At 42.3% G+C, this 15,444-nt stretch overlaps 1 protein-coding gene and 1 long non-coding RNA gene across 2 annotated transcripts in view; one reads left to right on the top strand and one right to left on the bottom strand.

Annotated features, from left to right (window-relative positions):
* The window catches only part of LOC308569418, a 93,118-nt gene extending 90,167 nt beyond the window's left edge, over positions 1 to 2,951 (top strand). The window contains exon 7 of the long non-coding RNA XR_014000706.1: positions 105 to 2,951. This is a non-coding gene — a long non-coding RNA (uncharacterized lncRNA). The remainder of the gene's footprint in view (positions 1 to 104) is intronic.
* A 1,876-nt stretch (positions 2,952 to 4,827) lies between these two features.
* On the bottom strand, positions 4,828 to 15,307 carry ARL5B (ARF like GTPase 5B). Its single transcript, XM_081163347.1, has 6 exons — positions 15,129 to 15,307; positions 12,571 to 12,631; positions 10,794 to 10,941; positions 9,513 to 9,596; positions 8,641 to 8,792; positions 4,828 to 8,013 (listed from the first exon to the last, which is right to left on the bottom strand). Exons 1-6 carry the CDS (start codon positions 15,172 to 15,174, stop codon positions 7,965 to 7,967), a joined length of 540 nt encoding a protein of 179 aa, XP_081019473.1. The 5' UTR covers positions 15,175 to 15,307; the 3' UTR covers positions 4,828 to 7,964.
* Between the last annotated feature and the right edge of the window lie 137 nt (positions 15,308 to 15,444).

Genomic DNA, 15,444 nt, shown 5'->3' with positions numbered 1-15,444 from the left:
CATCAAGAATGATGCTGTTCTAGGCATTCTTTTCTTAGCATTTGGTAAGAAATGTCAGCCTTTTGCCTCCCTATTCAAGTGATGTGTTTCATACATTTCTCTAGCATTCAAACCACACAGGTGTGTGAAGTCACTGGTCTTGTGACAAGTAATACATAAGACATCTTATACCTACTCTGGGAAGCCTTTGGATCACTGCCACCCTGGTCAAGTCCCCAGTACCCCTAAGCCAAAGTATGTGTAGTTGAAATAGACACATATTCTCCCATCCCAGGAAGAGGACATGAATGGTTGGGTAGGATACTGAACAAGAGAGCTGCACGTTACAACATTTTGTTGAAGACCTTACTTGTTCTCATGAACTGTCTATTTGAAGCATCTGCACTGAGGTGTATGCTTGTGTCTGCGTTTGCTGTGCTCCACCACAGATTCTGGCCCGTCCCCACCTCAACTTGCCCCAGTTGTTGCTCAGCTTGCCTCTGGTACTATGGCAGCATTGTCTGCCACTGTCTCAGACTGCACCCTCACTGTTTTGGGCCAGCAGAAGTTGGGCTTCCTGGATAGCCCCATATGTCTGTCTGTCTGTTTATGCATCCAATGCTGTTAGCTGCACAGGGCAAGGAGCAGAAATTGCCCCACATCTGGCAGATCCTAGGCAGTACAAGCAGGATCAAAAAGCTTTGTTAACAGTGTGTGTGCATGGTGTCATCTTCAGCTACTCTCTATTTCGGGGGTTTCCAGGCTGTGGTCTGTGGACCATCGGTGGTCTGCAGCATGTCTGTGGATTTGTGGTTAAGGATGGGAGATGGCAAGTCCATCACATTAAATATTCATATTAATATGTTATTGTATTTCAATCACTTCTTTTCTTTCTTATATTATATTTGATTGTGTTGCATTTTATTCTATTCTGTAGAATTGTTGTTGTTTAATCATTTAGTCGTGTCCGACTCTTTGTGACCCCTTGGACCAGAGCAGCCAGGCACTTCTGTCTTCCACTGCCTCCCGCAGTTTGGTCTGTAGAATTATTATAATACAATATAATACAACATAAGAAATAAAAATTAAAAAGAAAAGAAAAAATCTAGCGTACTGCTTTACAATTGCTACAACATGGCAAAAATATATTTTTAAAAAATCATTAAGTGGTCCACTAAGACCCAGAGCAATTTTCAAGTGGTACATAGGAGTGCGGAGAGTTAGGAACCTAAAAGACATTCACCAAATTGTGTTTGGGCGAAACGGAACCTGAGCACACATCTGGCAATCAACTGCAACACGTAGGCAGGTCCTGCTTGTATGTCATGTGTGCACACAAGCCATTTCGAAAAGCGAGCTATACATTATGTTACATCCAGAGCATTAATTAGTGGGTACTCCTATCTAGTCTTCCCCTCCCTTTAAATTACAGTCTTGCCCACTGACATTTTCTTAATTTAAGGTGAATGACTCCCACCCTGCACCTCTGACCGCCTTTAAATTAGTGCTGTATAATTCCAACATTTCATAGCTAAGTCCTTTAGTGCCACCTCGAGGTCACAGCTGAAGTAGCAGGAAATAAGGCAATTTAAGCCCAAGGTGCAGCATTCAAACTCCATAGAAGCTGCTGAACTGGATAGAATCCTCAGCATACCTCTGGGCTATAAAACAAGGAGTGGTGATCCTGAAACATATTAATATCATGGGATTAGGGACCTGTAAGAAACCTGAAGATCATCTCACTCATGTTCCTGCCGCAAAGCAAGAACCTGCTAGCTCGCTCAGAGCGACATTTAACATTAAACTGATAAGAGAACAGGAATGCAGGCACCTGCTTTATGCGATGTTAAGACTATGTGTCTAATTCTGACAGTTAGCAGCTCTTTAGGGCCTTGGATAAAGGTCTCTCGCATCACCTGCTACCTGATCCTTACACCTGGAGATGCTGGGGATTGAACTTTAGGGCTTCTGTATTGAAAAGCATAAAGGGATGCGGGTGGCGCTGTGGTCTAAACCACTGAGCCTAGGGCTTGCCAATCGGAAGGTCGGCAGTTCGAATCCCCACAATGGGGTGAGCTCCCATTGCTCTGTCCCAGCTCCTTCCAACCTAGCAGTTCAAAAGCGCGTCAAAGTGCAAGTAGATAAATAGGTACCGCTCCAGCAGGAACGTAAACGGCGTTTCTGTGTACTGCTCTGGTTTCACCAGAAGTAGCTTAGTCATGCTGGCCACATGACCCGGAAAAACTGCCTGCGGACAAACGTCAGCTCCCTCGGCCAGTAAAGTGAGATGAGCACCACAACCCAGAGTCGTTCGTGACTGGACTTCACTGTCAGGAGTCCTTTACCTTTTTTTTCAAAAGCATGGGTGCTTGAGCTATAGGGCCTCTCTGCATACATCATGTTTCCTGATTCTCCATGTTGATTCACTGTCCAAAATACCCCTTTCTCATCTCTCCGCCTGCTCTTAAGTTCAGCCATGAGTGTTTCTGACTGCTGAAGAGAAGGGCTCTTACATTAGAAGCCAGAAACAATGGAGGTGACATAAGCATCCTTCCAAGTGGTCTGTTGTTTGCCCTCGTAGGTCATTGCTGATCATTGGGAGGGCCAATTCTCTTGCTCCATCCCCAGTTGTGCTGTGCATGGCACTGGCAGACCTTTCCAAGTAGACTGATTTGTCTACTTGGCCTTTTGCATCTAACCTGGTGGAGATGGAAAGGGGGGAAATAGGAACTTTGTGTATGTGTGCAGGCAGGATGAGCTAAGCAAGCAGTGGCAGGAGCTTCCCAGGAGGAGATGGCGGCAGCAGGAAGAGTAGTAGTTGTATCAACAGCTAGAGGAACAGCATCTGTGGTACAGCATGCAAATTAGTAGTGCCCATTCTCAGTCTCTCTAGCTGGGCTTGGTGGTGTAGGCACCAAATCACTTTCTTCTTCCTCTTCTTCTTCTTCTTCTTCTTCTTCTTCTTCTTCTTCTTCTTCCTCCTCTTCTTCCTCTTTTTCAGCGATCACTCATAGCCAAGTAAGATTGTCTTCCATGAACACAGTCTTATCAGTGATTCCGTAAGTGACTGTGGAGGCCAATTCTGGATCCACTTGTCCTTCCACAGTAGGGACATAGGTTTCCAGGTGGGAGTTGATCATGGTGAGAGTTTGGAAGGCATGCCTTTGGTAAAAGCTGTTCTCCAACTGGAACGCTCACAGGCCAGTGTTTTCCAGTTGTTGGTGTTTATACTACTTTTTAAAGATTTGCCTTGAGAGTGTCTTGCCAACTCACTTCCATTAACCTCATGGGGAAAGGTTGCTTGAATATGTAGAATTGTCTCTGAGACAGCACATTGTCCCATGGAACACAGCACAGGCAGTCATTTTGCTACCAGTGTAAAGACTAAGGCTGTGAAAGCACAAACATTTACCTGAGGGTGTCACTGAACGAAGTATGACTTCCTTCTAAAGACGTACCTGAGATTGCAGTTGGTTAAATAGCACTTGCAGTAACTGGCAAATCCATGCTTCCTTGCTGGAATTGAAGAGTTTATACTAATTTTTTGGGTGTCAGATAAAGCTACTCTAAACCTTAAACTTTACAAAATAAATTGAAGCAGAAGTGAGTGCTAGAGGGTCCTTCATCCACCCTGCAGGGAAAGGATCAGTTTAAGGTCCCACATGTTCAGTTTTCTGGACTACTCAGAGATGTGTACGTCACATTTTGGATATAGCACCTCTCCAGCTTTACCTTTTAGCTCTTGAAAACACCTTCTGACATACGCAGTGTAAAATAAAACCATAACACTTTCAAAAGAAAAGACGAAAAATATCCTTTTTCAAACACATTCTTAGGTCAAGTTCTGATGTGCTCCAGAATTTTACCAAGTGATCCACAAAAAAGTGGTATGCAGAAGAGCATTAGTGGTAAAGCATCTGTTTGCATACAGAAGGTTTCAGGGAATGCCCCTCATCTGAATCCCTGGAGAGCCATTACCCACCAGTGTAGACAATAATGAGTTAGGTGGGCCAATGGTCTAAGTCACATCGTCCAGGTTACAAGCTAAGCATCATTTCTACAAAAGCTTGTATTCTAAAGAGAAGTTTTGCTAATTAAGCACTGTAGGCTAATTCTTTATCACGCAAGGGCATTCTTGCTGGACTAGCCAGGCAATCTAAATCCCTCATGGGATGGCGAAGAGTAAGGATTAGTATGCTATTTCTACCCACCACTGCAGGTACCCTTCACAAGTTGGAGGCATAATCATGGGGATGGGAATCACAGGGACCCTACCAGAATAGAGCAGGTTTCTATGGAATCCACTCCCTCAAGAGGTAGGGACGATCACCAAACTTGGATAGTCTTTAAAAGATCAAACATATTCCCATATGAGAACACCATTGCACTCATATCCTGCTTGCAGGCTTCACATAGCCAGTGTGCAAACAGGATACTAGACTAGATGGGCCTTTGGCCTGATCCAGCAAGGTGTTTATGTTCTTAGAAGTTATCCCTCCAATTCATGGAGAGCAGCTGCACTGGGGTGCAGCTAGAGCACTCATCTCCACTCTCCCTCATCATGTTTTTTTCCTTAATGCTGGTTCTGTGTTCTTTTTTCAATTCAAATGGTGCAACTAATTTTTCGCCGTTGAAATATTCAAATTGCAACACACCAAAGTTAAAAATAGATGCACCGGTTCCAGTCCAAAGAGCCAGTTTACATGCATGTAAAATTACTGTACATATGCCCCCTAGCAGAGCTCTTTTACTGGCAAATCAGTCCCCATTTCCCTTCTTGCCCTTTTCAGAGTAAATATTGCACTCACTGCTAGCAGTATTTGTAAGTGTAAAAAACGTAAGTCTTGCTTTACACAGCCAAGCACTTTAATTCACCCCAACAAAATAATTACAATGCAATTCCATGCTGATCATTTGTTATAAAAAAGTGTACAAGATTGATAAACCACACTTCCATGTGAGTGATCAAATGACAAAACATTATCTTGGACAAAAAGGGCTATGTTTTTCAAACCCTGTGGCATCATAAGTACAGATTAAACACTGAATGCTTCCTTGCCTAATGGTAAATTCACAGTTCCTGTGCAGCTCTTGAGCAAAGCCAAGATGAAGAAGGCAGGGCAAATTGGAAAAATCATGGTATTCTCAACAGACAGATAGTAGCAGTAAAGAAAAATCCCTTCCAATTTAGCACAAACATCCCTGAAGAATTTTTTTAACGACCACGGACTAAGATCAGAAATAGACTTCATTTGAAATGTATTTGTTAAGATGCTAAGAAAAAAGTTCTAAATATATTTGAATAGATATGAAAACGTACACTGGGAGGAACCATAGCTGAACAGAATACATGCTTTACATGCAGAAGGTCCTAAATTCAGCCCAAGGCATCTCCAGCTTAAAGAAGGAATAGGTTGCAGGTGATGAGAAAGACCCATGCCCGAGTCAACAATACTGGGCTACAGGAACAAGGAGCTTCACACATATAAGGCAGCTTAATCTTATCCCAACAAAGGTCTTCGGTTTGATGCTTAGCTTATACCTCTAACTCTTACCGCGTGTGGCCTTTAGCAAATATAGCATTGCACATCTAATTTTACAGGAACATGTGCCTATATCCGACAGTGCAAGTCAAAGGAGTTGACACCATTAAGAGAAAAAAGCCCAGATCTCACTGCATGTTTTTTTGACAAGCCCAGTGATGAAAGCTACTGTACCGTTACTTGGCATGCTATGGGCTGAACAGAAAGAAGGCAAAATGACATGAGGGTTCATCCCTTACACATTGCAACAACAGAGGCAAATAACAATTGCTTTCAAACTGAATTGCTGAGGGAGATGACAATTCCAAAGTGTGAGGGGATCTTTTCTTACAGAACACCATTGGGGGTTGGGGGTTGGAGAGAAAAAATTGTGTGCACTAAAGTATGTCACCTTCACAGGGAGAAAATGAACCCAATGGAAATTCAGTTCAGCCCCAGTTGCAATACAGTATTTCTACCCCAATCCACACACAGGTTAAGCCACAAAGGGCAGCTGCTCTGCAGCCTCTGAAGTTGTCTGGCATTTCAGGGAAACACTGAATACAAGAGCTTTCACGTAATGCTAAGTGTCAGATCACATACATTACCAGCATTGCCTTAAGACAAAACAACCGAGAGGGGAATCAATTGACATTATAGAAGGCAGACAAAATGGTATTTAAAAACACCACAGAAAACCGTTACTGAAAAATTTACAGTGATTTCTTGATGTGGGGACGACGACAAAGCAAACCACTTTAATGCATTAGTTAATGCTTTTTGCAGAAAAGCTAGTTCAATTTGTGCCAACAGAGTAGTTATTTTCAAGCGTACTTTTTGCTCTAATTCTCTCCAACGGAGATGTAGCTAGGCCTCATATTTCACTTTACTTTACAGACATAATTCAAATAAATGATTTATGTGCCACAATCATCCAGAATCCGATTGTAGAACTTCACTGACAAGCGGAATACCCAGAAAAATTTGGCTTTTCCAAAGGATTGCACTTGCTTGGAAGGAGCAGGTCCACAGTCGGGGGGGGGGGGTGTTCCTGGATTCAGACCCATTACTGGAGCACTCAGTGGCAAGGGCTCGCCATCTACAGTCCCTTTTTCACAGAAATGACTTGGCCACTGCACTCCATGTTCTAGAGACTTACAGACTGGAACCTTGCAATGGCCTCTATGTGCAGCTGCCCTTGAAAACAACTGGTCCAAAATGCAGCAGCCAGATTAATGGCTGAGGTTTCATTTAGATTTCACACAACACCTTAAAAACAGCTGTGTTGGTTTGCCAGTTTGTTTTTCGGGTCCAATTCAAGGTGCTCATGTTAAGTGTTTAAAGCCCTGAACAACTCAGACCCAGGTATCTGAAAAACCACCTCCTCCTCTACAGATCCTCTTGTATGTTAAGATTGGCAGAGGCGTACTTAAACCACCCTAAGATATTCAGGGGTGCAGTGGCCTACGGGAGCACATCCACTGTGGCAGACCCCAAGTTGTGGAATTCCCTCCTTCCTTCACTATACATTTTTGGGGCAGAAGACATAACTCTTTATCTGCCTTTGACACCCTGAGATGTATACTTCGTAGGACCCATCCTATTTTTGTGATTGTGAGCAGTTTTAATGCTTTATTAAAAACTGTTGCAATGCTCCTTGGCACCTGAAGGATGAAGGTTGGGTAATACAGAAAACAACAAATACAACTGCTGAATGTTTGGCTTTCACGTACTGTTACGAGACAATATTGTTAGAGAAGAGATACCTCCACTTATCTGAACACTTTCCCCTATTTAAACTTGCATTGCTAAAACACAATGCACTCAATTTGTCCTCCTTGCCAACATGCAGCATATTCACTGATTTACCAAAAATAAAAACAAAAAAATTCAGGTAAACCGAATATATAAAACACTTAGCAGTCAATTTAAGTTTTTTTCTTTTAAAAAAGGTATATGTTCACCAAGTCATAAAATGCAATACATAAACAAAAAGGCAACAACAGCAAATAAATAACTTTCAATGTTAGAGAACTTCTGTAGTGTGCATCAATATTTGAACTCCGATCACCTGGAATGACGTTGTCTTTAGTACCCATAACCTTGGGATTCTTAAAGCTAATTGTTGCAGCATAGAAACAGGAACGGAAGGAGACCGACCTATGTTAGAGGCGATTACTGTAAGCAGCAAGAATAAGGAGCATTTCCAATGGCAAATTGTTACAAGGCAGTCATTTAGCTTATATAGGAGAGCTTTCATATAGTCCCACTTGTTCATCCATCCAAGATTAGTGCGTTTAAAAAATGTTTAAAAATACTTTTGAGTTTAAGTTCAGCTGCACTTGATTCAAGTGTTGCTTGTGGAGGTTTCAGAAGTTTTAAGTTTGTTGCTGCCTCAGCAGCCAAGTGTACCGCAAAGGAGTTTGTCCATAGGTAAGTGTCACTTTGACTCCAGAAAAGAAGTTATCTTACTCCAATTCGGGAAGTCATCCATTCCAGGCCTTGGCACAATCTGAAAAAGGGGAAGAAAACCCAAGTCTTAATAATAAACATACAGGGTGCAAAATCACTATGCTAAGTGTCACCAATTGTACAGATTTTGCTTTTCTCTACTTAATGCTACCAAAGTATTAAAACCATCTTACAAAACGTTTTTTTTAAAATAAAATATTTTGAATCAAATAAATGTGAGCGTGCTGCTGGAAAAACCCACACACTTCTATTATTACGACAAATTGTGTGTTCAAATGCACATTGGTAATTGAAGGTCTTTCTGAAAGCTATCTGGGAATACTTTGAGGGATTGAAGTTTATGGCACAGCAAGCAGGTGATATTGCATGGGAATTGTAGTAGGGAATCCACCCCAATATTGGATTTAATCCAAAGGGGTTAAGAGCACAAGTGGAAGACGCTTCTATTTGTGATGGGGTGGGAGCTGTGCGTCTGCTTTTTCGAGATCAGGAGGAGGGGCACATGAGCCTGAGGTTTTGCTTGGGCTCATTCTAGCTTTCACACATTTGGAGCGCAGCACATTGGTTATTCCTGTGCTAACCCATGGCTTCCTGTCGAGCATGAATACTTTCCGACAAGTTGCCAGTTTCTGTACACAAGCATTTATTTAACACTATGACTACTTACCCTTCTCCTGTTAGTGCACAACAGGACTGAATGTGCCATGGGTGATCCTTTATGGAACTAAGGGTGAGGTACTTGGAAATTTCAGCTGCCGACATACAGCCTTTCATATCTTGCTTATTTGCAAAGATGAGAACTGCAGCTTTCCGCAAATCCTGTAAATGACGTGTATTTAGAAAATTTATGTTTCCATGGCCCTAACAGCTACATAATCCTTGATTTTTAAAAAAAAGAAAGCAAAAATAGATATTTTCCACTATATGTTCCACTATATTTAAGGTTGCTTTTGTTGCAATTCTGCCAACTCCATAAGCATAGGTTGTAGATTTGTTCCTGCTACACTTCCCCTTCTAAAGCATAAACTCTTATCACCAGTCTCAACACATTCAGTTAAAGCCAACCAAATCAGAATTCATTATGATGTATATGGAGACAAGTACTAGACTTTTTTTAAAAAACCCAATTAGGATGCAATCCTGTACCCAATTTCCTGGGTAGAAGTCTCACTGAACTCAAAAGCCTAGTAAACATGCATAGGATTGTGGAGATTAGCTAATGCTCTTCATTTCTGTGGCTATTTTTTAAAAAGAATAGCTTGGATCCAAATATGCTGTTTCGAAGCAAAAGGCACTAGACTTACATAAGGGAACCACCCCCACCCCGCCTTCTTCTCTTCCAACCCCCACTCCCCTATCTACTGCAGCCACCTGCATTTCTTGAAAAACTGCTCCTGAGGGGCAATAAATCTTTCACACTGTATGGGATGTAGCAAAACTTGGGGCTCTGCCAATTTCAACTTGTGTAATATTTTGGGCAATGCTTCGTGTCCCAACTATTGTATTCTTAGAATACACACAGAATATAGAATATTGTACCTCATGTGCCAACATTCTGTATAGTTCTTCTTTTATGATAGATAGTCTCTCTCGGTCAATGCTGTCCACTACAAGGATAATAAACTGTGGAAAGAAAGAGGAAAAGGTGGGCAAAAAGCTAAAAGTAGCCACCATGTGTTCAACTTGCGCACTGGGAAATAAATGTTGTGATTCAAACCTGGAAATGGTGAGAGAGAGAGCTAGAGAGCCCTCGTGTTTTGCTAGGAGACCCTCCCTAGAGCCTGAAGAGGGATTTTTCTTTTAGATTATGAAGGAGCAGGGCTCAAAAGCTGGCTCGAATAAGGCATGCAGGGGCCTCTGCTGTTGCTGCGCTACCACGCTCATCACCTAAGAGGCAGGGAAGACGCTTTGCAGCAGGTCTCGCTTGCACGACTTTTCCAGCCTCTCTGCGGTCACAGAGCTTGTGGATACTTTTCTGGGCGGGGGGGGGGGGACATATTCTGTTTCCAAAGTGGATAGCAAAAAAGGTTTCTGTAAAAGCTTACAGGCTCCAGCGCTGAACCCAAAATGGCATGCAGGAGCCCTCTCTGCTGCTGTGCCACCCCGCTCAACAACTGATGGACAGGAAGCCGTTCCCTGCAGTGGGCTCAGCTGTGCGGCTTCTCTGCCTTTCCTGGTGAGACTGAGGGCGAGGAGGAGGGGAGGAAGGGAGTATCTGCTGCCCCTTAGATAGCTCTTGCTTGGCTCCTACCCTTCCAAACAAAAGGGGGAGGGGAAACACAGCCACTCAAAAAAAACTTTCAAGCTCCCTACTTACACATATTTTGCTAATGGGGACAGGGGCCCAAAACACAACCCCTGTGTAAGTGGGAAGTCCCCTGTACACAGTATTCTTTAATTTCCTACTGCTATCTGAGGCAGTACAGGGCAGGGAAAGTGAGCTCAATAAAACAAGATGACAATAGCAACAAGAGCAGTGGCTGGACCCTTGTTGCTTCCACAGACACTAGAAAGAGCCAGGAATGCTTCCCAGTTCAACCCCACCATTCATATTTACCAGAGATCAACATCAAGAGCTCATTCTTACGGTGGGCCAAGGAAGGGGGAGCACTTCCTATGGTCTGAAAAGCCTTTCAGAGGCTTAATACAAAAAAACTTTTCTACTGCTTTCTCCTCAGCTACTTCCCTTCCTCTCTCTCGGATCTTGCTTTAAGCCTCGTGGGCCAAGGTGGATGGAACCCTCAGGAAATTGTCACACACATTTGCCAGCACAGTCCTGGGTCTTTTGGGTTGCCTAAATTAAGAACAACATCAACATACCTCTGTATTTGAATAATAGGTATTCCAGGACGATCTTAAAGACTCTTGTCCTCCAATATCCCACATGAGGAAATGGGTGTTTTTAACTACTATTTCTTCAACATTGCTTCCTATAGTGGGAGAAGTGTGAACCACCTCATTCATTAGGCTAAAGGGGATGAAAAAGTTGTATGTTTATCAAGGTCATCCATACAGAAATATGCCATCATAGAACAATTCCTGTCTTTGGATTAAAAGAAGATTGTACAGAAAATAGCTCAATCAGAATTTATCTGAAAATGCTCAATTTTATTTTTACTTAAATTTAAGCTCTTGAAAAAAAGGTTTTAGGTTTTCGTGAAATTCTTCCATATGATCACAGGTGTGTGCATGTAACTGTTTAAAAAAATTCCGATGATCTGGAAGGCAGGTAGTGAGCTCACAGCTGCCTCTCATCATGAATAGGTATATCTGTGATCAAAGAGAGCTGCCAGCTAACTGCGTTAACAACCTTACCTTTTATTAAGATGGTTGTATATCCTTGGGCACAACCATGTAGAGGAAGTTAACTGTTCCTTCAGTAAGATGGTAAGCAATTATATACGGCATTCTATAATGCACCCTTAGAGTCAGGGTGGATTTAATTTAAATCTAATCGATTTAAATTATGATTTAAATCATTTTTTATTTTTTTACAGAAAGACTCATTCTTGCTGGTATAATCTTAATATTTACAACCAGATAAGGGTTTCATTTTTGGAATAATAAATTTTCAGAGTAGTTTTTACAGTTATATCAAAAATTACTGATTTATACTATTAGAAATACATAGACCAATAATTATTGTGAGGTTTAATAAGTTAACTGTTTATATTTGGACAACTATTCTCCTGTACTTTATTGGAAGGAGAAAAATAATCATTTCCTTAATAACAATTTATTTAACTAGAACAATGACATTATAGCATATGTATCCATGTTTTTTAACTGATGTGGTTAAACTTTTTTTAAAAAAACTTAGGCTGAGTTTTAGCATACATGAAAAACTTAAACAAATCTTTATTTCCTGATGAATAGCCTTGGGCTATAATGTAACTTAAATAGAAAGATTTTTCCTCCAAAAGCAATTTTTAAAAATTAAATCCATTTTTTAAAAAAAAATTGATTTAAATAAAAAAATCATTGATTTTTATCCACCTTGCTTAGAGTTACATAATGCAAAGCATTCTATATGTAACAAGATTAGCAAAGCTATTTGATAACTAGCAAGATTCTACCAAAATGGTTTTCCCCCTTTTCAGAGCTTTTCTATATCTTCCTGTAAGCAGTATCAGCCAGCTATCTGTTTGCCAGTTTTATAGCCACAGCTTCTGACAGTTATAATAGCTACTGCACTATAGTGAAGTAATACTTTCAAGCAACATTGTATTGCCAACATTATACTGTAACCCAAGTAGGTGATAGGTCAGCCATAAGATTTTACCCTTCTACCAATGGTAATAGCTGGGCTGACTGATGGCTGATGAACTCTCTGCATTTATGAATGAGTCATAATTAGAGAGTCTGACATACTGGAAGATCATAGGAAAGCTTCCATGTATCTGCTCAAGCCTGAAAAAAATTCAAGCTTCAAAGACAACAGGATTCCTAGACTTTTGAAGCTGGATAATTTCAAATATTTTGACAGACAGGCTGTCCCAAGTTATTTTTATGCTTAAAAACCCTACTCCAAGTGTTGGCTGAATTGTGAACAGTATCATATCTGAAGGAATGAATGTTATATTGTTAAAATACTTACAACTGGTATAGAATGGTGGTCTTTCCAGCATTGTCAAGGCCCACAATTATTACTTTGTGTTCTACAATACATAATAGTGAACAGTTGTAAGCTGCTGTAAACTTGAGGTTATCACATACCATAGATGATATGAAAGTGTAATACAATGATGCTTCTAGATTTTTCTTGGTGTAGTAGTTCATATGCCCATCTGGATAGCTATCAATAAGAATTTCCCATATACAACTAGGTAAGACAACCTCTACCCATATTTTCAAGAACTCAATCCCGTCCACCCAAGTCTTTTGTGGCTCACCATAGATTAATTTTGCTGTGTTTTGCGATTAGATCTGAGCCCCCGCCCCATCCTTGTTACTCCAAACATGTTGAACATCTCCCTCCCCACAAAGACTGTAAGATGTATCTAGGATAGAAAACAACAGTGATCTTTTGACAGCCAATGATGCCTCTATGGCTGTTTTCCAAAGTCAACAGGTGTCATTGAAAAGCAAGTATGAATTACTTAGAAGCCCATGAGCTCATTACCAACCAAGACAAAGTTGGCAAATAAAGAGTGAAGACTAGCTCCTTGGAAGTCTACCTTTCCAAGCCTCAGCAGCCCATGATAAAGGTAAGATTGTGAGCTATCAAGCTCAGTGGTCTTCCCTCTTTCCCCAATGCAATTCTTGCAAAGATGTATCTTTGCTAAGACAACCTACCACTGTCGCTCTCCACACCATTTCCGCTATTCTTACCAGTCTTTCAATGAAGCCATTACAGAATAAACTACTGCCAAGCAGGTATTGTTTTTGGCAGTAGTTTAAGAGTGGTGCGGACATTAGGTCTGCATATGGAAGCTGAGTGTTTCTACATGGTGGCAAATCCAAGCAGCAGGTCTGAAGTGAGAAAACACCTCATGAAGTTCATCACACCCTGGTGGCCAACCACTAGGGCAAGAGGTTTTGCACACATCCATGGGATGAGCAAGTCTTGCATGATAGCTGTTGCATCAATCTCGTTACATGAAACCACTGTTAGTTTCTTTAGCTCAGAGGTCCAATATCAGCACCATGTAATTAAAACAATGTATGTTTGTGTGAATTCTTGGTTCAGTACCTTCAAGGTAGTGGAGTTATTGATTATGCCTCATAAAATGTTAACAGGTATTCCATTAAGAAATGAATGCACTAAGGCAGCTTTGCATGGCGCACCCCCCCACCTTAGGAATGACATCAGAATGGCTTCTTCGTGTATATATCTGGCATGCTATTTTAGCTTAAAGAATGCAAGGCAGATGCTGCATTGCTGGAGTTTTTAAAATTAAAACAGATTGCTGTTGTATAAAAACAGTAACCACCATGCCTTGGAGAACACACATGCATTTATTTTGCGGGCAAAGCTTTTAAAATAAGATTAGACAAAAGCATATACGTCTTGCAAATTTGAACAGAGAAAAGGAAAAACGATCAGCTGGCAATATGACTGTTCTCTGCAAATGCATTCAACAGGGTGTTTTCTCAAGAAACACAAAAGAAAAATGAAAGAAGGTGGTTCGCAAGTTGTTACAGACACTGCAACATTTTAACACAAATTTATTACTTCCTGCACAGATTTCACCAACAGCCAAGGCTGAGGAACTCATGTAATTTCTTTACATTTGGGGGAAAACTCAAACTCCAACTTTAACTTTTTGCCACATTCCTGTTCACAGGTTCTGTATACTACCAGTTGAATTTGGTTGAAATGTGCTGGCACTTAGCATCTTACAATCTACAGGCTAATTGACTTCCTGGCCTCCCCATTATTCACCCTTGTTATTCATCATACCTATTTCTCCAGCTCACCTTCCCGCTGACTCAAAACCAGTCCTTGTTGCCCTGTTTATATTAAAACACCTTTGGTCAAACAGACAGGATGCTCCTACTCACAGCAAGTGGCCTCCTCTCCCCTAATTTCCCAACTTTACTGTATTAACTTTTCACAGTCCCTTCCGTTCTCAGCCCACCATTTCCCCCATATCCGCCCTGTCAAAATACATAAAAACGGTCCCCAATCCCAACGCCACTCTTGCCTTTTTCGTACACCTCCGTAACATGGGAGATCCAAGACTTGGGGGGGGGGGGAACACCCAAGTTCAAGTCCTCGCAGAAAAAGACCCCGAGTGGCCAGTCATACACTTCTTCCTTCTCGGCCTCAGCTACCTCCAAGGGCTCCTGTGAGCATACGGCGGGTGGGTAGGGGAAGAGAACCATGGACGATGCCCCCTCCTTCCTTGGGAGAAAGGGCTCAATAAATACCCCGCTTCCCACCCAATGCAAAGCCCTAATTGTTACAGAGACAACTGAGATATCTCCCCAGGTCTCTTCAGGATCACGACCCTCTCCCTTCCTCTGCGGTATTGCTGCCCTCCCTCAACCGAGCTCCCCGACCCCCCCCCCGTTAAAGGGGAGCCCGGGAAACCCCCCCCCCCGCCCCGAGACGAAACCCTCCCGGCAAAAATGCCACACGGAGCAGCAAAAGCAGCAGCCCCGGTAGCGGCGGCGCAGGTGCCCCTCCAGCCCCAGCCCCGCTCTACTCACCCTGGTTACAGAAAAGGCTCCACAGCTTGGCAAATATCAAGCCCATCCCGACTTGGCCAGCAGAAACCGCCGACCGCCGCCTCCTCCTCCTCTTCCGCTGCTTCTTCTGCTGCTGACGAGCGTCTTCCCTCCTTTCCGTCGGTTCTTTCTTCTCGTGGCCAACGCGGCGGATAAAGTGGGAGGGGCTTAAGCCCCGCCCCGCCCCCTCCTCCTCCTGTTCTCGACCCCGGCAGCGACGCGAGAGCCCTTCCGTAAGGCGCGCTGACGTCACCGCGTCCGCAGGAAAGACGCACGTTCTACGACTGCCGCTGACGAA

Source organism: Podarcis bocagei, assembly GCF_964188305.1.
Source record: "Podarcis bocagei genome assembly, chromosome: 12".
Lineage (NCBI taxonomy): Eukaryota > Metazoa > Chordata > Lepidosauria > Squamata > Lacertidae > Podarcis > Podarcis bocagei.
The sequence above is the reverse complement of the archived record's forward strand: the minus strand, read 5'-3'. Positions and strand labels throughout refer to the sequence as shown.

Bases quoted from the DNA above. Each gene is read 5' to 3' on its own strand.
- ARL5B (XM_081163347.1), bottom strand. From the start codon at position 15,174: ATGGGCTTGATATTTGCCAAGCTGTGGAGCCTTTTCTGTAACCAGG. The intron at 10,942-12,570 runs GTAAGTATTTTA...CATCCCCTTTAG, and splicing joins ACCACCATTCTATACCAGTT to CCTAATGAATGAGGTGGTTC. The intron at 8,793-9,512 runs GTACAATATTCT...CGTCATTTACAG, and splicing joins ACAGAATGTTGGCACATGAG to GATTTGCGGAAAGCTGCAGT.